Raw genomic sequence first — 24,374 nt, forward strand, 5'->3', positions numbered from 1 at the left:
GCAAATCTCTATGCTTTTTTTCCCCTTCATTACTCTATCCATGAGAGAAAGAATCCGGAGTTCCGACATCCATTGACGATCAAGAATCAAGGACGCTGTCTCATTTGCCAAGATGTCAAAAATCAGATGGGCTGGTCACGTAATGAGATTTAGAGACGACCGCTGGACTAGAGCTGTTACTGACTGGATTCCACGGGATGTCAAAAGACCGCGTGGCCGCCCACCTACAAGATGGTCAGACTTCTTCGTCAAGATCATGAACGATCGGGTTTGAGGCTCTTCATGTTCCCAGAGCGAACAGATGCCATTGGGCTACACTAGCACGCGACAGGGACAAATGGAGACATTACTGGTGCCCGCTCGAGCAAATCGATGACTAACGGGAAGTTAAGTGATTTAAGTGATTTAAGTGACTCTATCCATGATGTTTATCACAAGTATTTTACATGCATCTATTTTAAAGTATTGGTTTAATCAAGATCATCCCTTTGATTAACAAATAAATGTGTTTGTGTTATAAAAAAAGAAAAGAATGAATTGGCAAGTCAGCCTCTTCTACACGCAAAAGACAGCCTGTAAAATACTCCATTGGAAACCATTCCTATCTCAGGCCAATTTTCTTAGCTTCGGAACAATTTATCAGGGCCAGAGAGATAGTACAGTGGGCAGAGCGCTTGCCTTGCATGCAGCTGATCCATTGTGCCTGAGCCTTACCAGTGTGATCCCTGAGCACAGAGCCAGGAATATGCTCTAAGCACAACTGGGTATAAGATATAATGCATATATTATACATATACACATGTAGGTAGTATGGGAGGTAAGGCACTTGCTTTTCAGGCAGATTACCTGGGTTTGATCCCTGGCACCCCAGGGCACTGCCAAGAGTGATTCTGAGTACAGAGCCAAGAGTATGCCCTGAGCACTTCCAGGAGTGGCCCAAAACCAAAATAAAAAATTAATAAACAAAAATTAGCAAAAATGATGGGCCAGAGAGATAGCTTAGTGGGTAGGGCACTTGCCTTCCATGAGACTGACACTGGTTCAATCCACAGTATCCCTTGAGACTGCCAGGAGTGATTCCTGAGTTCAGAGCCAGGAGTAAGCCCTGAACAACACTGTTGTGACCCAACAAAATAAAACAAAACAAACCAGCAAACAGGGCTGGAGCAATACAGCAGGTAGGGTGCTTGCCTAGCACGTGTATGACCTATGTTCAGTCCCTGGCATTCCATACGGTTTCCCCAAGCACCGTCGGGAGTGATTCCTGAGTACAGAACCAGAACCAGGCGTAAACCCTAAGCACCACCCGGTATGTCCCCCATGAAAAGCAAATAAAAATTAAATTGTTAGGGATCAGAGAGATAATACAGTGGTTAAATGCTTGCCTGTCTGGCCCTGGTTCAATCACAGGCATCACATATGGTTTCTCTGGCACCACCAGGAATGACTCTTGAGCACAGAGCCAGGAACAAGTCCTGAGCATTTCTGATATGATCCAAATACCCTCCTCAAAAAAATTTGTTAGGCCAAAGAGATAGCTCAAATGTCTGAGCGCATCATCCAGGTTCATTTCCTGATACGGCAGAGTCATACACTGCTGGAATTAACTCCAGTTGGAATTAACTGCAGTTGTTTATAAAGAAAAAAGGACCTGTTTACACTTGTTTCTCTGAATTGATTATTGTGATCAAGAAAATAGATGTCCAGTGAGAGACAGTTCAATGGGTTGAGCATTTGCCTTGATTGCAGAAGCCTCAGGTTCAATCCCAGTACTACATGGTTCCCCATATACCATACAAAGTGAACCCCGAGCTGGATTCACTTTGGATGGTACAGCAGGCAAGGCACTGACGGAATTCAATCCCTGGCACCTCAGTTGGTCCCAAGCCCCTCTAGGAGTAATTCCCAAATGCAGAGTCACGAGTGAGCCCTGAGAACCACTAGATGTGGTCCAAAACACAAAACCCCAACATGGTGAACCCTGAGCACAGAGATGGAGAAGCCCCTGAGCACTGCCACTGGGGCTTCAAAACAAAATAAAACAGAAATGGGAAATCTCAGTTGACTCAGGCTCCTGGCTCTACACTCAGGAATCTGCACTGGCAGTGCTTGGGGGACTATATGGGATGCTGGGTCGGCCACATGCAAGGCAAATGCTATATTATACTGTCACTCAAGCCCAGGGCCTTAGGTGGTTTTTTTATTTTTACTATAACCAAAGCTTTCCTTGGGTCATCTCTGGGTATTTGGCTTCTGCCTGGTACTTTGCCCTGATTTCGCCTACTCTCTGGCTAAACTTCCATCCTTCAGAGGCTACCATTCATTCATTCTTACAATCATTGTGTGCTGAGCATTATTCTGTGCCAAATATTACGTTGGGAATTGTGGGTAGAGCATCATTGACCAAGCAGGCACAAATCCTTGCTTTCATAGAGTTTGCATTCTCCCTGGCAACCAACCCCCGTGACTGAGGCCCATTTCCTGCATTACATCACAGCCATGGTCCAAGTAAGAAAGATCTGCAGAGCATCTAGCTCTAGTCTTGTTACCTAGAATTCAGGGTGGCATCACTGAACAAAGACCACTGTTGGAGCTCACAGGCTGGAGGCAGATCTTCCTTGGGCATTTCTAGGAGACCTCACACGAAACTTTCATTCTTTCTGAGCCCTAATTTCCTCCTCTGTAACAGAGCATAATGGGGTCATGCTCTATAGGGTTATAAGGACTTGCTAACATGGCATTGGCAAAACATGGGGCACCAGGCCTAAATCGTAAGGCTAGAGCACAGGAAAGATTTTTGAGTTTTGTATGTAAGGAGTGATTGATGCAGAGGATATGAATGGGAGAGTGGATGGAGACAGAAAATACGGTTGGGTAAAGGATTGTACTCCTGACTCTTACATACAGGAAACCCTGGCTTAATCCCCAGCCCCAGCACCACATGGTCCCCAGAGTGACCAGAGAAACCCTGAGCACAGAGCAAGGAGTACCTTGAGCACCTCAGATGTGCAGTAAAACCAACAAAGAGAAGCAGGCTGGAAGCAGCTGGGCTAGGGCCCAGGAGCTTAGAGCAGATGGAAGGATGGCAGATGCTAGGCAGTGACTCCTGCCATAATCACCTCTGACCGGGGTACCTCAAAGGGACAGGCAATAAAGAAAAGTGGGCAGCAGGGTGCAGGCAGCATAGGAATTCAGATGGCAAAGAGCCAGGGGCTGTGCAAGGCTTGAACTAAGAATCAGTCCCCAGGACTACTGCAACATGCTTTTTTGTTTGTTTGCTTGCTTGTTTGTTTTTGACATTTTGGGTCACACCCAGTGACGCTCAGAGGTTATTCCTGGCTCTGTACTCAAGAATTACTCCTGGCCGTGCTTGGGGGACCATATGGGAGGCTGAGGATCGAATCCAAATTGGCTGAATGCACAGCAAATGCCCTACTCACCATACCATCACTCTGGCACCTTGTTTTATTTTATTTATTTAAGAGAAGCATACATTCTTTATTGATTTATTTTTTAGGTTTTTGGGTCATACCTGGTGGTGGTCAGGGGTTACGTCTGGCTCTGTGATTCCTGGCAAGCTCAGGAAACCATACAGGATGCTGGATATTGAACCCAGGTTGGCTACGTGCAAGGCAAACACCTTCCCCTCTGTACTACCGCTCTGGCCCCACCTTCTACGATGTGTTCTCTCAACTACTTCTCTCAGATTCATTTGACTAGGAAGATATCATATTTCCCAGTTAATTGTACACGAGGGACCAGGAATGTGATTCATGGTAAAGATAATGCCTCATACATGTAATTCTGAATTCAAGCCCCAGAACCACAGAAATAAATGAGCAATAAACAAACTAATTCCCATGTGCCATTGCTGCCCACTTACTTTGTCCCTTCACTAACTTCTCTGTCTCCTTCTTACTCATCTGGATTCTTTGTTTCCCGGAATGTTTACCGAGCCTGCCGTCAACAATAATAGGGAAGGCTGCCCTTGGGTTCTTGGTGCAGACCCTCTTTGCTTCTGGGCCTTGACAAAGACAGAGACAGAGACAGAGAGATGAGACAGAGACAGACAGAGACACAGAGAAGGAGAGAGAGAGAGAGAGAGAGAGAGAGAGAGAGAGAGAGAGAGAGAGAGAGAGATAGAAGAGCATGCACTGTCTTTCCTGGGCAGCCGAAGTGGGATCTAGGGTTCTGCACTGCCTTCCTGTAAGTATAATGATGAGGAACATCTGCTTTGCACTTCTTGTCACAAAGGGACTTGACACGTGTTCCCTGCTCCAAGATCTTTCGTGCTTTTCCTGTCACACACTTAGAATAATTCCCAAACTGATTCTATCAAGTTTCTAAAGCCCAACACCCACCCTTCTCTCCTACCAGACTCCTGCCAGGCACTGCCCTCCCACCCCCTACCCCACTTCTCCTTTCTGCCTCTCTGGCTCACCTCAAACACCCATTCTTCTTCTTTGTTTTGGCGTTTTATTTGTGGTGATCACACCTGATGGTACTCAGCGCTTATTCCTGGCTCTATGCCCAGGGGTCATTCCTGTGACTTTTGGGGCACCATATAGTGTGCCGGGCATCAAACCTGGGTTTGATGCATTCTTTTTCTGCGCCATCAAAGGTTTCTAGGCAATGACCAGAAAGATAGTGTAGTGGGCAGGCCACTTGCCTTGCCTACAGCTAAGCCTGGTTCAATCCCTAGTCCCACATATGGTTGCCTGAGCACTGCCAGCAGTGATCCTTGAGCACAGCAAAGGCCTGAGGGAAATTACCTGGCCTCAGGCTTCCTGAGGTGTTTCTCTTCTGTGTCCCTTCCCAGAGTACCCTGAACTCCCATCTCAGCTGAAGCAGTGTAGGAGAATTGTCCTTTTGCTTGTCTCTCTCTCGACCACAATGGGGAGCAGCATGAGGACCAGGCCATGCCTGTCAGCTTCCCTTTGGGCGCCAGGTCGATGCTTGATGACTGCTGAGTGGGTGGGATTGAGGCCAGTGCCATTCTTCCCAGGTCACTGGAAAGCTGTCACCTGGCAGCAGCTAAGAGCCTCGTTCAGAACTAACAGAGGTTAAAGAATCTAGTTCAGGGGCTGGAGTGATAGCCCAGTGAGTAGGGCATTTGCCTTGCACATGGCCGACCTGGGTTCGATTCCCAGCATCCCATATGGTCCCCCGAGCACCGCCAGGAGTAATTCCTGAGTGCAGAGCCAGGATTAACCCCTGTGCATCACCGGGTGTCACCCCCCCCAAAAAAAAAGAATCTAGTCCAGCAGTCACACAGACTGATTTGTTTTGGAGAGCCCTTGCTTAAGTATTTGTGTGTGAAAGTTAGAGACCTCCATTGAAAAAGGAGGGGACAGCAGGGAACATAACCCAGAGGACATTGGAGAAAGGACTACTTTTTTGCTGTTGTTTTTTTTCTATACTATGCCCATGAGTGCTCAGGGCTTACTCCTGACTCTGTGCTCAGCGACCGCTCCTGGCAGAGCTCAAAAGCTGGTGTGCCAGGCGACATGCAAGGCAAGCAAGCGCCTTACCTACTATCCTACTATCTCCTTTCTGCCTCTCTGGAGCTCTCCATTCCCTAGAGAGGCATATGAGGCATATCTCTCTGCTGACCTTTGAGTCTCAAGGACAAATACCCAATGGCATTCGCTTCTGTGTTGTGGCGAAAACACAGCACATAGCTTCAATAATAAAAGACCGCTGAAATGAATCAAGTCGCCCAAGGACACTGGCCTGCTGCCAGCTGCAAAAAGCTTGGCACATCTCACCAGCGGCTTGATCCCAGGAGAGCGCTTCTGGAGCTTGAGCCCTGGGAGACACAGCTGAATGTCCTAAAGTCCGGAAGTTTCTGGACGCTCCACCTTCTCCCAATCCACAGCATGAATAATTCAGGATAGTACTGGTGGTCAGATTTTGGAAGGACACAGAAGTTGGAGAAGAAACTTAGGCTGCAGGCGCTTGGGGACTGGCGGGCCTGCCAGGGACCCAGTGTGGCTCCTGGGGAGACTCCATTTCTTGTTTTTATCTTTTTGTTTGATTTTGGGCCACGCCATGGCTCACTCCTGGCTCTGTACACCACCAAGAGTCACTCCTGGTATTGCTCAGGGGACCATATGTGGTGTTGGACGTCGAATCTGGGTTAGTTGCATACAGGGCAAAGCACCTTACCAGTTGTACTATCTCTCAGGCTCTATGTAAGTGTGTTTTAATTATTTTTTTTTTTCTTGGAAAGTGTGCCCGAACTCTCTTCCACCAGCCCCTTATTTACAAACAAGGATTTTTTTTTTTTGGAACACACACTGATGGAATTCTTGCCAATGGAATCCATTTGAATGAAAGACACTGTTCAATGCATTACATTCCTTCAGCATCAAATCCCATATGTTCTCTTTCAGGATCCCACTTATTCTCATTTGGGGTTGGGTTTGTTGCTGGATGCAGCTGCTTAATTATTGATCTTTCTCTTCTCTTCCCTCTGTTTTTTGATGTAATGTAGTTTACAACCATTTCCATATTTCTTTATTTTTGATAGTTCTTATTTTGCTTATTTTTGGGGGCATTTCTAGCTACGCTCAGGGCTTACTTCTGGCTCTGTGCTCAGGGATCACTACAGATATTGCTTAGAGGAGACATCTACCATGCTGAGGTTCGAATGAGGTTGCATGTCAGACACATGGAAGAAAAGTGCCTTACCTTCTTAACTATTTCTCCAGTCCAAGAATTTTTTTTTTTGTCTTTTTGGGTCACACCTGGTGATGCCACAGGGGTTACTCCTCGCTCTGCACTCAGGAGTTACTCCTGGCGGTGCTCAAGGGACCATATGGGATGCTGGGAATCCAACCTGGGTCTGCCGTGTGCAAGGCAAACGACCTACCCTCTGTACTATCACTCCAGCCTCTCCAGCACAAGAGTTTTCGTGTTATTGTTTTACGCGTGTATGCTACTTCTCCACTCTCACCACCACTCAATTTCTTATTCAGGCTTCCCACACTCTATGGTTAGATTGTTTGCCTCTTAAAGAACCCTCTTCCCCTCTCACCAGGGAAAATCTTTTGCCTGCATTTCCAAGTTGAGAAGATCCCTCTATGATCTTCCGGGTTTCATGCCCCAGGGGATCTCAGCTGAGGGGGGTGGAGCACTGGTCCACAGCCCTCCACCCCAGAAAGAGTCTGTACTCTAGACTGAGGCCTCTGTGGGCTTCCATGGCCTGTCTCACAGAGGGACCTACTGGTCTGGTCTGGTCCAGTTTAGGTTACAGTTGTGCATCCCTAAACTTTCTCAGGAGTTTAGGAGGGATTTGTGGTCCAAGGAAAAGAGAATTCCTGATTGATCTAATGGAGTTGGGTTTTGATTTGTCTTCAGACAGTGGAGAGCAATGGTTAAGTATGAGAATATGAGCAAGTTCATATTTAACAAAATGACAGGAAATGCCAAGGGCATCACCTAGCACTCTGTAGACTAGTAACTGGAGATTTGAGTCTCTTATTTAACGTGATAGACTGAACGAACACAGAAACCTAGAATGTTCTAAAGGACTCAGATCATCCCCTCCCATCTCCACTCTCCCTTCCCAGGCCCGGAGTCTCATTTTCTTTTGCTGGAATAGAAGTCTCACAGCACAACCATCCATTGTCTTTTACCTGTTCTTGATAACTTTTACTTTTTTGCTCTAGCAACTTTATTTGCTGTTTGTAGTCATAAAAATTAGACTGAATTTCTTGCCTTAATATTTAAGGGTCTCTGTAAATTGTTTCAACTGCTACATTTCCTCCACTATTATGGTAAAAAAAAAAGAACACAGGATATAGAGTATAAGAATACAAATCCCAGATACTGGGATATAACCCAGTGGGAGAGCACTTGCCTTTCGTTATCTGAGGCCCTGGCTTTGATCCTTGGCATGCAAAGCAAAAACTTACGCAGGGACCAGCGAGATGGTATTAGGGCTAAGTCTTTGAACTCACATGTGGTTGCAGTCCTGATTCTGATTTGAATCCTGGCACTACATATGGTCCTCCCACCACTGCCAGTTATAACTCATGAACACAGAGTTAGGTGTGGTCTCCCTCCCCCACCCCCTCCCCAAATGACACACAACCCAGTCCTGGATTGGCTACAGTCTCCCAAGATGACAGAGTAAATAGTTTAATCTAAGTTTTTGCAATTTTGTTGTTGTTGTTGTTGGGGGGGGGGGTGTTTACACCCAACAGAGCTCAAGGGATCATGAAGTACTAGGGATTGAATCCAGGCCTATCATATATAAAATATGTGACCAACCTTTGCGTCATCTTCTTCGCCCTCAACTTCTTTTTGTCCTAAATAGTTTTTTGTTGTTTTTGTTCTTGTTTATTTTGGACCTTACCCAGCTGTGCTTGGGGTTTACTCCTCGTTTTGTACTCAAGGATCACCCCTGGCAGTATTTGGGGGACCAAATGTGGTACCCAATAGATCAAACCCTGGTTGACCACATGTAAGACAAGCACCCTACTAGCCATACTATCTCTTTGGCTCCGTGACCCTCACATTCTTAAATTGAAGATCATAAAACCAAGTGTTCTTGAGATAGCTCAGTAGTAGAGTACCTGTCTTGCAACAATAAGACCAGGTTTGTCCCTGATGCCACTGCATGTGCCAAGCACAGTCCTGCCAGTGTTGCTGCCTGTGAGCCTAGTGCTACAAATGATTTCCTGCCACACTATAATCAGATATGTGTGACCAATACATCTGAAAGATAGTCGATAGTCAAGGAGCCAGAGGGGCAGTTCAAAGAACAAGGGCATGCTTTGCATGCAGGAAGCTCAGGTCTTACCCCTAGCATGTACCGCATGGTTCCCTGAGCATCACTAAGAGTGATACCTGAACACAGAGCAGGAGGTAGCCCCTGTGCACTGATAGGTATGGTCTACAAGCAAGAAGAGATAAACAAATGAAATATGTTGGAGCACCACTCCAGGAAATTCACTCCTTGATGAGTAAGTTTATGAGCATCACAGTGACAATACACCTGCCCCCATCCTGTGAGCACTGTGACCAGACCATGTGTGAGCACAACTAAAGGAGTGTGACCCCAGCCAGCACCACAACTGAACATTCTGTGTGCGTGCATGTGTGTGTGCGCGCGTGTGTGGTCACTGACATTGACAACTAAGACGAGGGAAGATGAGCACAGACAGAGCTGCCCTCGGATGCCTCTTTCAGTCCATAGAGAGGCCTATGGTCCCCAGGCCAGATGCTTCGTTATTTCCTGAGCACCAAGGTCTGGGCCTGAATGGATATGGCTTTCAGCACTGATTTGATTTGTTCAATGAAAAAATAGGGGATGTGAGGGGCATTTGTGGCACCATCCTGGTACGACACCTCTGAAGGTGAGCTGTGGCTCTGCTACCCAGGACTTCAGCCAAATGCTTTCCCTTCCCCAGATATGTTCACATCTCTGTACTTGGGAAGGGGGGGGGGGAGGCACATCTGGCTCTGATTTTCAGTAGTCCTAGGTTGAGTATGCAAAGGAAATCAATAACTGTTTTCTCAGTGGATAAAGTCTCCAAGCCCTAAAAGAGGCTGGTGCTTGTCTAAGCAGAGTCGTTCCTGGCCCAGGCTTTCTTTCCTTCATCCAGCCCAGAAGATGGGGCCTTCTTTAGGCCCTCGGTACACGCAGTTCCCAAAGCCCTGTGGGTATGTGGCAGAGGCTCCCGGGGAGCCCGAGTGGGGCCCGGAATGACGGTTTTCGGAGCAGGGGCAAAACGAGGTCAGGCGGGGGGATGGATTGATGGAGAACCGGCAGCCTGGGGGAGCGACTGGAGACCCGTTCTGAGAACCTACACTGGGGCGGGCTGGGTGATCTGAGCAGGGTCAGTGCCGCGGCCCACGGGCCCGGGAGCCCGAGCCCAGGGCGTGGAATGTGGGGGTGAGAGTCAGCCCTGGGGCTAACTGGCGGCCGCAGGGGAGGTGTTGCGGAGGGTTGGGGGGCCCCAAGAAGACGCGGGGTCAGCGCGGAGCGGCCGCGGGGCGCGCGGCAGCCGCGCGGGTGGGGTGCGGGGAGCGGGGAGCGCGCGTCGGGGAACGGGGGGCGGCGTCGGCGCCGGGGGTGGGGTGGGGGAGCGGGTTGGGCGGCTGCGCCGGCTCCGCTTCAGCCGCTGCCGCTAGGGCGCGGGGGGCGGGGGGCTCGGCGCCGCGAGCTCGGCCATTGTGGGAGCCGCTCCCCTCGCTCGGCTCGGCCGCGCTCCCCCGCACGGCGCTCCGGCCCCGGGCGCGCCCCGCTCGGACCCGCCTGCGGCTGCAGGGTAAGCGCGGGCCGCGGGCCGCGGGCGGCGCGCGGGAGCTGGGCTGGACGCGCGGGGGGCCGCGCCCGGGGGCAGCGGGCTGACAGCGCGGGCGTCGCGGGGGCGTCGCGGGGGCCCGGGCCCCGCACCTGCAGCCCCGGGGCCGGCCTGGCCGAGGGGCGGGCGCGCGGGGCCGCGCTGGCTCCCCGGAGGGCGCCGCCTCGGCCGGAGGGCGGCGCGTGATGCGGGCGAGCTGGGCGCCGAGCCGGCCCCGTTCGCCCGGAGACGCGCGGGCCCCGGCCGGGCCGGACGGGAGGTGGCCCCGCGACCCCGGGTCCCCGCCGGCCGCCCGGACGCACGCTCGCTCCCGGGTGGCGCGTCCGCATGGCGCGGCCCCGCTCTTTGTCAGCCGCGCGCGGCGGGCGCGAGGACCCCTCGGCGTCGCCCCGGGCTCGCAGGCGCGCCCCCGATCCCCTCCGTGGGCCGGGGGCGCGGGCACCGTGGGGGAGGGCCGCGAGCCCGCCGCCAGGTGAGGGGCCGAGGCGGACCCCGCCGACGACCTTCGGGCGCACTGGGGGCGTGGGTGCGCTCTCCGGTGAATCGGGGAGCGGTGGGGCGGCCGGGGTGGCGGCCGGGTGGGGCGACAGCCCCCGGGTCAAACAGGTGTTGATGGGGATCCGCGGGCCGAGCCCGGCGGAGCCCAGGAGATTCGGCTCCCCGGCTCCCCGGCTCCCCCGAGGAGGCCGTGCTGGAACGCGCCTTTGTAGTGCAATGGGCGCCCTGGGGAGGGTTGGGCGGTTCTGGGATGGAGCGTGTCGGAGGAGAGGGGCGTTTTCCTGCCGAGGGCTGAGGATCGGGTGGAAGCAGCGACTTCAGCATCAGACCGAGGTGTTAGGGGTGGGAGGTAGCAGCGGAAGGTAGCTACGGGGGAGGGTAGGTCCCTAGATAAAGGGCAAAATCAGGTCAATACCTGAGGCCTCTTCTTTCTACCCTCCGGGGCTGCATTTCTTCCAGGTGTTCCCCGGGGCAGGGCCCCGATGCTGCGGGTGCTGGAGGTACCCTGACAGGGCCGGTCTGGCTGCCCGATGTTTGATGTTTCTTTTGTTATCTCTTTGCCTTCTCTGCCTATGGCGGGGATGTGCCAATGGCCCAGGAGGCTGTCTTTGCCCGTTGCTGCCTCTGGGCTGAGATTCCCAGAATCCAGGAGGAGCAGTGCCCAGTGACCCATGGCGTGCAGCCATGAACCACCTCACTATCTGCACAGAGCTCTGTGTGCAGGTATTTCCCTCTAAGGGAAACTTGGCAATCTCCTGCCTTCCCCGAACCACAGAGCTAATGTGGGAGCTGGTGAGTTGGGCTGGATTTGGGGCAGGAGAGAGGCAGGGAGCTGAAGGCATGCAGTATCAGTCTCTGATAAGGCCTTTGGGCTGGTGGGCTGAGGGGAGCAGATGGTCTGGGAAGTGCGCTTGGCCTGGCTGAGGGAAAACTGCCCAGTCTGACTGGTGGAGCCCAGCTGGCCACATAGTGATTGCATTGCTACTCTGATCTCTCGACTTGCTAAACTGACCAGAAAAACTGACTTTCCATACCACCTCCCCCACCTACCAGGCTGTCCCACTTAATCCCATGACAGCCCTCGGAAAAAGCAAATGAGCCCTTTATTTAATGTCTGTTGTATGCCATGCCTGGTGCCAACCAGTTTTATATTTGCATTTCACTACGTTCTTAAAACCTCCTCGAAGGGGAAGTATTTCTCCCATTTTGCAGATGAGAAAACTGAGTCTTGAGGTGAAATGACTTGTGTCCCAGATCGCACTGAGTGTAAGTGCTCAAACCAGATATGTTGTACCTGGGTTTATCTTACTTCGAGTTTATCATTTTCTCCCTAATGTATCTGCTGGAAACGGAAGTGGGAAGAATCTAGAACTGCTGCCTGTGAGAGCGTGTGCTTTGTTGTATGCCTGCCGTTGAGATCGTGATTTAGCTTTTTGCAGACATTTCCCATCTGTTGTCCCATTTTATCCTTTTAACATTCCTGGGAGGTAAGTAGAACAGGGTTGTAATAAATAGATGTTGTTTACTGAGTGCATATTGGACACCGGGCTCTGGTAAATGCTTTTCATGGAGGATCTCATTTATTCTTTGCTAACGACCCTGTGCGATTAAATGCTAGCATTATCCCCATTTTGCAGATGAAGACCCAAAGAGTTGTTAAGGGGCTTCCCCAGGCCACATGCCTAGTAAATGGTGGGGTGAATTTTAATCTTCGTGTTGTGTTGATGAGACCTGTAAAGTGCCCAGTAACAATTCTAGTGATTCTACTAAGAGGAGCTAACTTCCACCTAGTATTTAATTTATAGACATCTTTGGGTGATTTCTATGTCAGGTAATTTCCCCCAGGCCTCATGCATTTGTTTTGTCATCATCATCATTCCAGTTTTCAGATAAATAAACTGAGATGCAGAGAGGTAGAGATCAAGTCAGCTGCAGTGTTAGGACTCACATCTCAGCTTCCCAAGTCCTGATATTCCAGGTGCTCTGTTCACCTACACCCCTCTCTCCCCCAGATCATTTCTCCTGGGGCTCCCAGGCCCCCCGCCGCCGCCCCGCCTGGATCATGTCTTCCTCGGATGAAGAAACGCTCAGTGAGCGGTCTTGCCGGAGTGAGCGGTCATGCCGGAGCGAGCGATCGTACAGGAGCGAACGGTCGGGAAGCCTGTCTCCGTGTCCGCCGGGAGACACCTTACCCTGGAACCTGCCCCTGCATGAGCAGAAGAAGCGGAAGAGCCAGGACTCGGTGCTGGACCCCGCAGAGCGTGCTGTGGTCCGAGTTGCTGGTAAGAGAGGCCCGATGTGAGCTTGATGCTCTGGGGTCCAGGGAAGAATGCACTGGCTGGGCGGGGCATCAAGTAGATCTCTTTGGGGCCCTCAATTCCACCGGAAAGTAAATTTAGTATTCTTACTAGTAGAAATGTGATGAAATAAATCAATGGGAATTTTGAATGCAGGAATCTGCTGCCCCAGTGCTGTGCGCAGGCCTGAGACTTGTTTTGTCTTGGTTCCTCCTTCCCTCTGCTCCCAGGCGACCGTCCCACTGCCTTCACAGCTTCGGGCCATTCTGGATCTGACTTTTTCCATTTGCTTTTGCATCACGGCATTTGTCCGTGATACAGTCTGGGCTGTGGAGGCTTTTAGAGGCTGTTTGCTATGCCATGATTTTCTAAATTCCATTCATTTTTTCACTCTCCGGCCGTCCTAGGCAACATCACAATGAACATCTTTGTGAATAACATGCCTTCTGTCTGTTATTTCCTTAGCCGAGCATCCTCGGAGGGGCAGTTGCACTTCATTGCCTTCCAAAGGGGTGGGGCAGGCTCACCCTTCTGTGCTGTGAGCTTGGGGCTGCCGCCTATGGGAGGGTTGCCCCACTCCAAGGGCTACAAGCTGGGTGTCTGACAGACCCTGCCCCAGACCTACTTGGCTGCTGGGTCAGACCCACACTCTCCCCGAAAGCACGGTCCCTGTGCAGACTGTGTGAGGCCACCCAGGTTGCCTGATGTAGCGCTCAGCTTAGTTTTTTGGTTCAGTGAAGAGGAGTCTTTGTGAAGGGTTCTCTCTGCCACCTCCAGAGCCTCCGTGGATTGTGCTCCGTCTTAGCTGGCTTTGGTGCCAGAGTGCTGACGAAGCTAAACAGAGCCGCCGTGCATGACATCACCCACTCCCACTCTGTCACCACAGCCCATCCTGCTCCCTCCTTCGTGTCTCAGATAATGTACCTGCCCTGAACCTTCCAACCACCATCTAATTGCTCTCCTCCCTGCCTTGTCCTCTCCCTACCACGTGACTCACGCACATTTGTTCTCTAAGGCACTGATAGGACTGGAGAGGTAGTACACAGAACTGCGGCATATGCTTTGCATGCGGGAGCATTGGGTTTGATCCCTGGCACTGCACAAGCAACTCTGCGAATGAGGGCTAGAGAGATAGTTTAGTAGGAAAGGTGTTTGCCTTGCACGGGACTGACCACGTCTTGATCCCCGGCAGCACATAACACATATTGTGAGCTTCATCAGGAGGGATCCCTGGGCACACAGCCAGGAGTGAATCCTAAGCAATGCTGGGTATGGCCCCAAAATTAAAAAAAAAAAAAGAAAAAGAAAAGAAAAAAGCACCACCAGTAGTGGCTCCAAGCACCAGGCTGTCTGAACCCCAGACCACCTCTGGGTGTAGCCCCCAAACCAAAATTAGTAAATTAAAAATAAATAAATAAAAAAATAAATGCACCTCCTATCCTGATATTCAGGAAAGGGAGCCCAGACTCCATTTGACTTTTCATTGCTGGTGCAGCCGAGGCTACACAGCATAAAGCCCTGTGCAGTCAGGCCCCCAGCCTGTTTCTGCAGCTCATCCTGTCACCTCTGCCCCCCCAATCCCTACATCCTACAGATCCCCAAAGGTGCACATCTTGTAGGATCAAGGCCTCCGTGCTTTGAATATGTTTCCAACAAGGTCTAGGAACCACTTCTGTTTTAAGAGCCACCTCCTGTGCCCCAAGTTCCCTCCCCCATCCCTTCTACCCCCCCCCCTCCGACCATGGCATCTAGAGCTCCCACCTCCACTCTCGTTTTCTTTTTGTTCTCTCTTCTGTGTTCCCGGTCCAGTGATCTCACAGGACCTTTCATCTCACTATGTCCTGTGTGTGTTTCTGCCCCCAGTTGCTTGATTGCACAGGCCCCGGCACAGGCACAGGGCGAAGTGACTGAGTGGCCGGGAGGGAGTGCAGTGGAGAAAATGTGCCAGTTGGAAGCCAGGCAGGGAGAGGGTTCAGTGGGCACCAGGAGGCATGGAAGGTGCTTTGAGACCTGGGAGACTTTGAACTCTCGCTGGGTGGGCGCTGGCAGCTCTTGAAAGAAGTTCTCAGGCCTGTGGCTTCTGCCAGATAATGGAGTTTTCAGAGCTGCCTTAGGGTGCAAGAAGGAGTCTCCTTTCCCCAGCCCTGATTGCCAAACCCCCATTCTCCTGAAGGAACAGAGTGATGTGTCCCCCGCCCCCAGCCTTCCTTCTTTGTCCCCTCTAGCCCTGTAGGCACCTCTAGGTTCCTTTGTGTGGACTCCCCATTGTCTGCTCTGAGGTAGCAGGGTTAAATGCCTGCTGGTTAACATTGGGGCTAGAATGGAAGTGGAGAGGATTGGGGCAAAGGCCTTCGGGTGCACTGAATAAAAGGAGGCCTGACTGGGCTCCTGATCTTCCCAGCCTCACACTGCCAAATGACTGGAGGAGGGGGCTGGGCCAGTGAAGCTGAAAATGGGGAGACTGTCGTGGTTAAAAATAACTTGTGCACTGCAGTTGGGCGTGCTTTACTAGCAGGGGAGAAGAGAAGCAGAGGGGCGGGACTGTTACTTCAGGGGCTGGCTCAAATCTTTCTGTAATTTTAGGATGTGGTGGGGGCTCCAGCAGAGTATTAAAAAAAGGCAGCTTGATTTCTGAGGGGGGATGGTTTCCTGTGCGATGCAGAGGGGGCTTATCCGGGAGACCCTGCGTGCTCTGAAGTGCTCTGGAATTCTGAAATGAGAATTTCGAGGAAATGAGGCTCATCTTAGCGCTGGAAGCCAGCAGTGGCCATGCACTTCCACCTCCCAGGGACCTGGCTCAGGAAGCCAAGTGAGGAGGGCTTGGTGTCAGTCTCAATAAACACAGAGCTGCCCCCTGCCCTGACTCCTTCTGTCATCCTGAACTGGCCTCTGGGCCTCACCTGTGATTAAGAGGCCTGTTTGGGGGGATTCCTGCTGGGACATAACTCTTGTCAAGGTCAAGGAACCTGCTGATAGGCAGGGGAATGATTCACAGGACTGAGCACAGTTTTTGCATTCAGGTGGCCTGGTTTGATCCCAGTACTGCAGGGTTCCCCCACTGCACCACTGGATGCAGTCCCTGAGCCTAAAGCTGGGAGAAGTCCCAAGAACTTCTGGTTATATCCCCCAAATCAAAAAAAGAAATTAGGAAAAGAAAAAAAAGCCAACAACAAAGGAAGGAATCTGCCAATGTCAGTCTGTGACATCTATGCAGTTATTTGGGGCCACATACTTGCTGTAAGTAATTTGTCCTTGTTCCTCCATTTTCTCTCTTTTACACATTTTTCCCCCCATATGAGCCATAGCCAGGACTATCATGCCCTGTGCTCAAAGTATCATAAGGGGTGCTAGGGATCAAACCCATGTTGGCAGTGTGCAAGGCAAACATCTTACCCTCTATACTGTCTCTTATCCTGATTTCTCTTTTTTCATCCTGCTCCATTTTTTGTTGGTTTGTTAGATTGGGACCATACCTGACAGTGTTCAGGGCTTACCCCTGGTTCTACACTCAGGAATTACTCCTGTTGGGGATCAGGGGACCACATGGGATACTGGGGATCAAACCCCGGTTGGCGACATGGGAGGCCTTAACTGCCTTACTATTTTGTCGAACCTCCGGCCTTTCTTGAGAGTCCTTCTAGTCACTCTTGGCAGAGGCCTCAAAATGCTGATCTGAGGCGGGAGAGATAGAGCAGGGATTAAGGCACTTGCCTGGCATGTGGCCCATTGTGTCAATCCCCAGCACCCAGGATGGTATCTTAAGCGCCTCCAGACGTGGCTACAAACCCTTCAGAAAGAAAGAGAAAAAGCTGACCTATAGGAAAAGGTAGAGACTAGGATGTGGAAACTGGACTGGAGTGATAGCACGGAGGGGAGAGGATTTGTTTTGCACACAGCTGACCTAGGTTCAATCCCAGCATCTCATGTGGTCCCCCGTGCTTGCCAGGAGTACAGGAGTGCAGAACCAGAAGTAGGAGCATTGTTGGGTATGCTCCCTCCAACAACAACGGTCACGGTCACGGTCCTCCAGTTGTTCATTGATTTGCTTGAGCGGGCCCAGTAACGTCTCCATCGTGAGACTTGTGTTACTGTGTTTGGCATATCGAATACGTCAAGGGGAGCTTGCCAGGCTTTGCTGTGCGGGCGAGATACTCTCGGTAGCTTGTTTGGCTCTTCGAGGGGCGGAGGAATTGAACTCGGGTCAGCAATGTTGTCCGCTTGTAAGGCAAACGCCCTACCGCTGTGCTGTCGCTCCAGACCCCAACAAAAACAACAACAAAAAAGTGGGAAACGTTGCCTCTTTTTGGGGTCTCTGTTGTCAAGGAGAAACAGTGGGATCATCCCCTTTCTCACTGAAGGGCAGCGGCCAGGATATGGGAACTGGAGGGTTACTCTAGTGAGGAGCACAGCTCTACCAGGGATAAGGGGAGAGTTGTATTCCTGAAGGCAGTTCTCCACTGCAAACTCTAGAGGGCACCCTTCACCCATGTCACTGCAGATGGCTCCTCTGATGACACGGTTCCTGCGATGACAGTGAAGTGCCTGGGAGATTATATTGGGACTAGGGTTGACTGGGACTGCATTCATCCACCGCCTAATCAATCAAGCATTCATCCTCTCGCATCACTTCCTTTAGGACTCTCCCTGTTCTTGGTACTAGTAGTCAAAGATGGAGCCTATTTCACTGTACTCAATCTAGGGAGAGGATGGAAGTGGGGAAAATGTTTACATTCCTGTATGTATTGTGAAAGCCCAGCAAGTCAGGACTAAGGAATGAGCTAACCAGCAAAAAGTCCTGTTGCCTTGTCACTGAAATCATCACCCCCAACGTCTGCCTAATTGTGGCCTTCTCCAGGAAGCCTTTCCTTATCTCTCCAGACAGCAATCGTAGTTCTGTTCAGTCAATTGACTTTATATTAAAATTCAGTGGTAAGGGACTGGAGCGATAGCACAGTGGGTAGGGTGTTTGCCTTGCACACGGCTGACCCGGGTTTGATTCCCAGCATCCCATATAGTCCTCTGAGCACCACCATGAGTAATTCCTGAGTGCAGAGCCAGGAGTAACCCCTGAGCATTGCCAGGTATGACCCATAAAGCTAAAAAAAAAAAATCAGTGGTTCAGTACATTTCTCTCATCAGATCTGGAACCTGCTGTAATCAAGAGTTCCATCTTACCCTGACTCGTGTTGCCGTAGGATCTTGCTCTAGAGCATATACTGAGTGAGGACTATAAAATGTAGCTCAGATGTTGATACTTGCCCCTGTTGGAAGATCCTACATTTAGCTGGTGGAGTCACTCCAGGACCTTTTCCGGGCATAGCCTTGAGGACTGGCCTGCAAGAGGAATGGAACCCTCTTCTTCCCAAGTGTATCTCCTGTTTGTTCCTTGATTGATTTATTCATTCAATTAAAAATTAATATTTTATGAGACCAGAGCGATAGTATAGGGTTAAGGCATGTACCTTGCACACAGCTAACCCTAGTTCAGTCTCTGGCATCACCTATGGCCCTCCAAGCCCCATCAGTGGTCACTCATGAGCACAGTGCCAGAGATAGATCCTGAGAACTACTGGGTATGACTTAAAAAAAAAAAACCAACCCTCCCATCACCAAAAAATAGGATTTAACCCTGGTTATGGTGGTGGCTTGTCCTGGAGGTCTTCGGCTGCCGGACCTCTGGTCAGGGCGGGGAGGAAAGCTCAACCCGCTCCCCTCTAAGGGACCCCGGTGAGGAACAGCCAGGCGCAGGGGCAGGAGACTGCACTGGTCTCGTCCGGGAGCTGGATTTTATAGTCTCTGAGTCTTGGCCGTTGATGGGATTGCACGGCGCCAGGGGGCCAGGTGGTGGGTGTGACCCCTGCCTACTGGAATTTGGAGGATCTGGGTGGAGGATGCTCGACTCCAATCCGAGTAGGCTTGGAGATGTCGGCCCCGGAACCCGCGTGGCTTTGTCCCTCTGCCAGTACCTTCATGTGTGCGGAGAGTGGTCTCAGCATGGTGGTGGCTGGTCCTGGAGGTCTTCAGCTGCCGGAGCTCTGGTCGGGGTGGGGAGGAAAGCTCAACCCGCTCCCCTCCAAGGGATCCTGGCAAGGAACAGCCAGGCGCAGGGCATCTTTTTATGACATCTTATTATCTCATTCCTACTTTGGACAAACTTGCAGGCTATCAAATGTAGCCTGCCCACAGGACAGAGTCTGGCAAACTCCCTGTGGCATACCAAATATGCCAAATACCAGTAGCAATGATGGGTCTCATTCTCCTAAAGAGCCTTGAATATAATCTCAGGGCTAGGATGAAAGAGACGTTACTGGGGCCTGCTCAGGGCAATCAACGAATAACAGGATGATGAAATGATGAAATGAAATGAAATAACCCTGGTTATGTTCCAAACCTGGTAGAGACAAGTAGATCTGGAGTCAAATTTTGAAAAATCAGCAGGATAGATAGTACAGGAAGTAGGGTGCTTGCCTTGCATGCAGCCGACCCTGGTTCTGTCTCTGGCACCTCATATCCTCTCCCTCCTATCCCTGCCCAGAGTTCCATCAGAAGTGATCCTGAGTGTAGAGCCAGGAATAAGCCCTGAGCACCCCCAGGTATGACCCCCAAACAAACAAAATACAGACAAAATTGGACAAATAACTTCACTGTTTAGAGTTTTGGGATTTGTTGGGGTATTTTGGTTTTTGTTTGGGGTGATCTCTGAGTATCACACCTGACAGTGCTCAGGGGGCTGTGTAGTGCCAGGGATCGTACCTTGGGCCTTCTGTATGCAAAGCCTGTGCTTTAGTCCTTTGAGCTGTCTCCCTGGTCCCAGCCTCAAGCCTTGAGCTTTGAATGGTTATTGCATGGGATTGAGGATGTGCTAGGCTCCAAGTAAGATGCCTATTGCTGCACTTAGCAGTGCCTTCCTGTCACCCCTCTGGGCAAGTAGAAGCAGTGGAGATTCTAAGAGGCCAACAGTTTCCCAGGAGAATGAGGAAGCAGAGCTCCAGAGATCTGAGTTCTTGCTTTTTCCTTTGTTCACTATCAGGCTTTGTCAGAGAACAGATGGAAGTGTTTTGTTATCTTCTGGCCAAGCTGTGGGAGGGCAGCAGAGAATGCTGGGATGGGAACCCTAAAATCAGCTCACTGGGGGTTCTTCCCTCTGAACGAGCCCCCCTTCTGGGCCTTAAGGATTCTCTAACTTTGTACCCAAGGGACCTTCTCTTTCTCAGCTCTTCTCCCTCCTGGCAACTATCCTCAGAGTTCCTGGCTCTGCCCTGCTGGGTGATGTTAGTACAGGAGAGAGAAACTCCTTGGAGAGCACAGGATGAATCGTAGTCACACACCATAAGCGCTGCCCCAGCTCTTGAAAAGTAAATCTGGGTCACATTCACTGCAGGGAGAGAAAAGAACCACGTGGGCAGAATTCTGTACAGGCAGCAGGAAAGAGAGCCAAGCCGTCCTTTCTCTGCGCCCTGGATCCCATAGGGACCTCCACTGGTGAGGGAAGGTGGTTGCCGCACTGCAAGGGGCTGGGCTGACTTCCCATCATGCTTCTCTAACAGCTTCTAGGTGGCAAGGAGCAGGCTCAAAGTGGCAGTCTGACTCATGCCCTTCTGTTCTGAAGCAGCCAAGGTCTAAGGAATGAGGAGATGGGGGTGAGGGGGGAAAAATTGATTTTTTAGGGGCTTGTGAAAGGCTGTTATTTCTCAGTTGCATGGAATCAGAGATGAGCTGTTCCCAGAGGAGCTGGCCATGCATCAGGATTAGCACTTCACTTTTTTTTTTCTTTTTGGGTCGCACCTGGTGATGCACAGGGGTTACTCCTGGCGGTGCTCAGGGGACCATATGGGATGCTGGGAATCGAACCTGGGTCAGCCGCGTGCAAGGCAAACGCCCTACCCTCTGTGCTATCTCTCCAGCCTCAGCACTTCACTTTTATTTCCACCATCCTCCCTCCGGGGGAAGGAGCAGGGAGCATAATGGGTGTGAGTGGTAATATCCCATCAGCTTCAAAGTACTAGCCTGAGCCTGGCTGTTAGGACCTGCCATGATCTGACCCTGGCTCTGCTGATGGCCACCTGTCTGGTTGAAGCTAGCCAGTTGCTAACATTGCCTTGGTTCGGGGCAGACCTGCTGTTCATCCAGCTGCAGTCTCTACCAGGATTGATGCTGCTGCTACAGGGGCTCGGAAGCTCCTGGAATGTGATTATGGGCCCTGTATCTCTGACCAAACTTTCCCCGTGCCATTGTCTCTGTTAGCCATTTTATTCCTCTGCTGTTTATTCGCTCAAGGCAGTGGTTTGGGGACCCAAGCACAGTTGTGACCCTGGAGAGTTACTAACTTCCTTGCAGAAGAGTACGGAGCAAGGGTACCCCTTGCAGAGCTTTAGAGGTGGATGAATTGAGGCAGTCGGAGTGAGGTGCCTTGCCCGAGTGCCTGCGACACAGACAGCCCTTGGTACAGATTCACTCTTCTCATTGAAATCATACACTTGCTCAACTCATGAGCCTGTTGATCAACTCTTTTGTTGCCCAGTTCCTGCTTCCTTGATCGTGCTCTTTTAACAAATGTTCCCAGGACTGCTTTGTGCAAAGGTCTGAGGGGCTTCAGAACCCAGCTTCTGCTGTGCAGGCAGTTAGGATGCTTGCAAGCCCCACGTTCTGAAGAAAGTCTGAGAGAGGCCTTCCCCCTGCTTTTCTACACACTCTTCGCTCAGGGCAGTGGTGCCGAAACATGGAAAATAGGAATTTGCCAATGTTTCCAGGATAACCTCAAGAGAGAGGGTTTGTTTCGACTCTTGCTCGCCTTTCTTTGGCTGCAGTAGAAAGGAAGGGCAGCGGAGCAAGAACAGCTGGTGGGAGTTAGGATTAAAGAATTCAGGGGCTGGTTAGGGAAGCTCAACTCTGGACTCAGTCCAGGAGCTCCTGCACGCTCATGCCAGCTGGAAAGGCTACTGTGTCTTGAGGCCTACATGTGCATTTTGTATGGAACATTCCAGCCTCCCAGAACCCAGGCAAGTTGTTGCCACCACCCACCCTGTTTTATTATTATTATTATTATTATTATTTTGCTTTTTGGGTCACACCCGGCGATGCACAGGGGTTACTCCTGGCTCATGCACTCAGGAATTGCTCCTGGCGGTGCTCGGGGGATCATATGAGATACTGAGAATCGAACCCGGGTCAGCTGCATGCAAGGCAAACACCCTACCCGCTGTGCTATCGCTCCAGCCCCCACCCACCCTGTTTTAAAGGAGAGAAAAATGGAAGGAACTGGTTTATATAAGTGCTATAAGTTGATAGAAGTGCTTGTCAGGGGTCAGTCTAGCCAGTGATAGAGCAGGCCATTTTTGTTCTAGGGGTGTTCTTTGCATGCACCCCTAGAACACTATGTCCAGCGTACCTTTTGGAGTTGTTTTTTGCTATGGTTCAGGGGCCTAACTTCAAAGACCCTGCACTCCTCCATGGTGAATACGTGCTAAACTGGCCCATACTCTTCTCACTAAAGGAAGGTATCCCTCCATACACAACTGTGCCTTGCTTTATTTAGCTTTATTCTTTATTTCTTTTCCTCTTTTTTTAAACAAATGGAAGGTTCATGACTTGCTGAAGACTCATAACGGTTAGCTTTTTAGCAATGAAGTATTTTAAAATTAAGTTGCATGCACATACATATGTGTATACATGTGTGCGTGCGTGCGTGTGTGTGTGTGTGTGTGTGTGTGTGTGTGTGTTTGGCCTCATTAAGAAGTACTCAGGGCTTACTCATGACTCTGTGCTCAGAATCATTCTTGCAAAGTTACCTCTGCAGGAGCCTGGGGTCACTCAGTGACTTCCAGCATGCTCGGACTAGCAGGCAGTATGGGTCTTAAGCCCAGTGATGCAGCGTGACACTTGGCAGTGCTCAGTGGCTACTCATAGTGGTTCTTGGGAATAGTTCTGGTGGTGCTGGGGGGTTGAATATGGGCCTCCCAGGACTGGAGTGATGTACCGTGGATAAGGTACTTGCCTTGTACACAGCCCACCTGGCTTCAATCCTTGGCATACCATATGGTATCCCAAGCCTGTCAAGAGTGATTCCTGAGTGCAGAGCAGAGCCAGGAGTAACCCCCCTCTTTTTTCTTTGCTTTTTGGGTCACACCCAGCAATACTCAGGGGTTACTCCTGGCTCTACACTCAGGAATTGCTCCTGGCGGTGCTCAGGGGACCATATTGGATGGTGGGGATCGAACCCAATGGCCCTGTGCAAGGCACATGCCCTTCCAGCTGTACTATCGCTCTGGCCCTGGGAGTAACCATTAAGTACTGTCCTGGGTGTGGTCCCAAAACAAAGCAAAAAAAAAAAAAGTGAATCTGGGCTTCTTGCATGTAAAGCATGTACTCAGCCCTTTGAACTATCTCCCCAGATTTGTTTTATTTTGTTTGTTTTTGGCCCACATTCAGTCATGATCCAGGCTTTCTCCTGGCTCTGTGCTCAGGGATCACCTTTGGCGAAACTGAACTGTATTAGGCATACGTGAGACAAGTGTCTGACCCCATGTACTATCTCTCCAGCCCCCACCTCCTACACTATGAAATATTATATTACCTTATCTCTTGTAGTCAAGGCATTGGGTCCTTCTGAAGACCTACTTCCCAGAAGTTTCATGAAGGATTTTGATTCCCAAGATGCCAGGCCCTAGGTGTCCATTGCAGTGCTGCTTGAGTCCTTCTTAAAGCTTAAAGTTCACATCCAGCTACATTGAGAGCTACATTGAGCACATACCTGGTTCTGCCGTTAGAAATCAGATTTCTGTGGAGAGTATTGTGTTTTGCCTAAAATAATTCAAACTCACGGGCCCTCAGTTTGAATTGGAATCTTGCCAGATGAATCCTGCCAACTGAGGAAGGGATGCTGAAAATGGATGCCAAGGATTCCGTTTCAAGAGACTGAAGCTGAGATGCAATAGGACTGATTGAAGTCTGTGAGAACACAGAGGGAAGGATTTCTGGTCTTGTGAGAGGGGTCTTTGTCCTGGTCCTTCCCTGATGCTGGCCAACTGTTCATATAACCATGGTCTCCGTTGAGAACAGCCATTGCCCTGGGATTTGTGCTCAGTTTCCTGACTACCTGTTACTTCACTCACCCTATGGAGATTTATGCCATAAGATTGGACTGAATGGGGAGGGGTGGTTTCAATTGGAGGGAACTCTATAGGTAAAGAGCCAGGCCTGATAAACTCCTGTTTCCCGGCATGTGGACTGATAGGAATGTCAGAGGTCCCGCACAGGATGAGAT

General features: G+C 50.7%; 1 protein-coding gene across 13 annotated transcripts in view; it reads left to right on the forward strand.

Moving 5' to 3' along the window:
- The first annotated feature begins 10,136 nt into the window (after positions 1-10,136).
- The window catches only part of MACF1 (microtubule actin crosslinking factor 1), a 403,924-nt gene continuing 389,686 nt past the window's right edge, over positions 10,137-24,374 (forward strand). For 12 of the 13 annotated variants that reach the window (XM_056123697.1, XM_056123710.1, XM_056123699.1 and 9 more), the window contains exon 1: positions 12,827-13,096. In XM_056123697.1, coding sequence (XP_055979672.1) covers positions 12,877-13,096 — 220 coding nt within the window. In that variant the 5' untranslated portion in view covers positions 12,827-12,876. Of the gene's footprint in view, positions 10,281-12,826; positions 13,097-24,374 lie in introns of those variants that run through there. The other variant, XM_056123700.1, reaches the window with a different exon arrangement.

This window comes from Sorex fumeus, unplaced genomic scaffold, assembly GCF_029834395.1.
Source record: "Sorex fumeus unplaced genomic scaffold, SorFum_2.1 ptg000047l, whole genome shotgun sequence".
Taxonomy (NCBI): Eukaryota; Metazoa; Chordata; class Mammalia; order Eulipotyphla; family Soricidae; genus Sorex; species Sorex fumeus.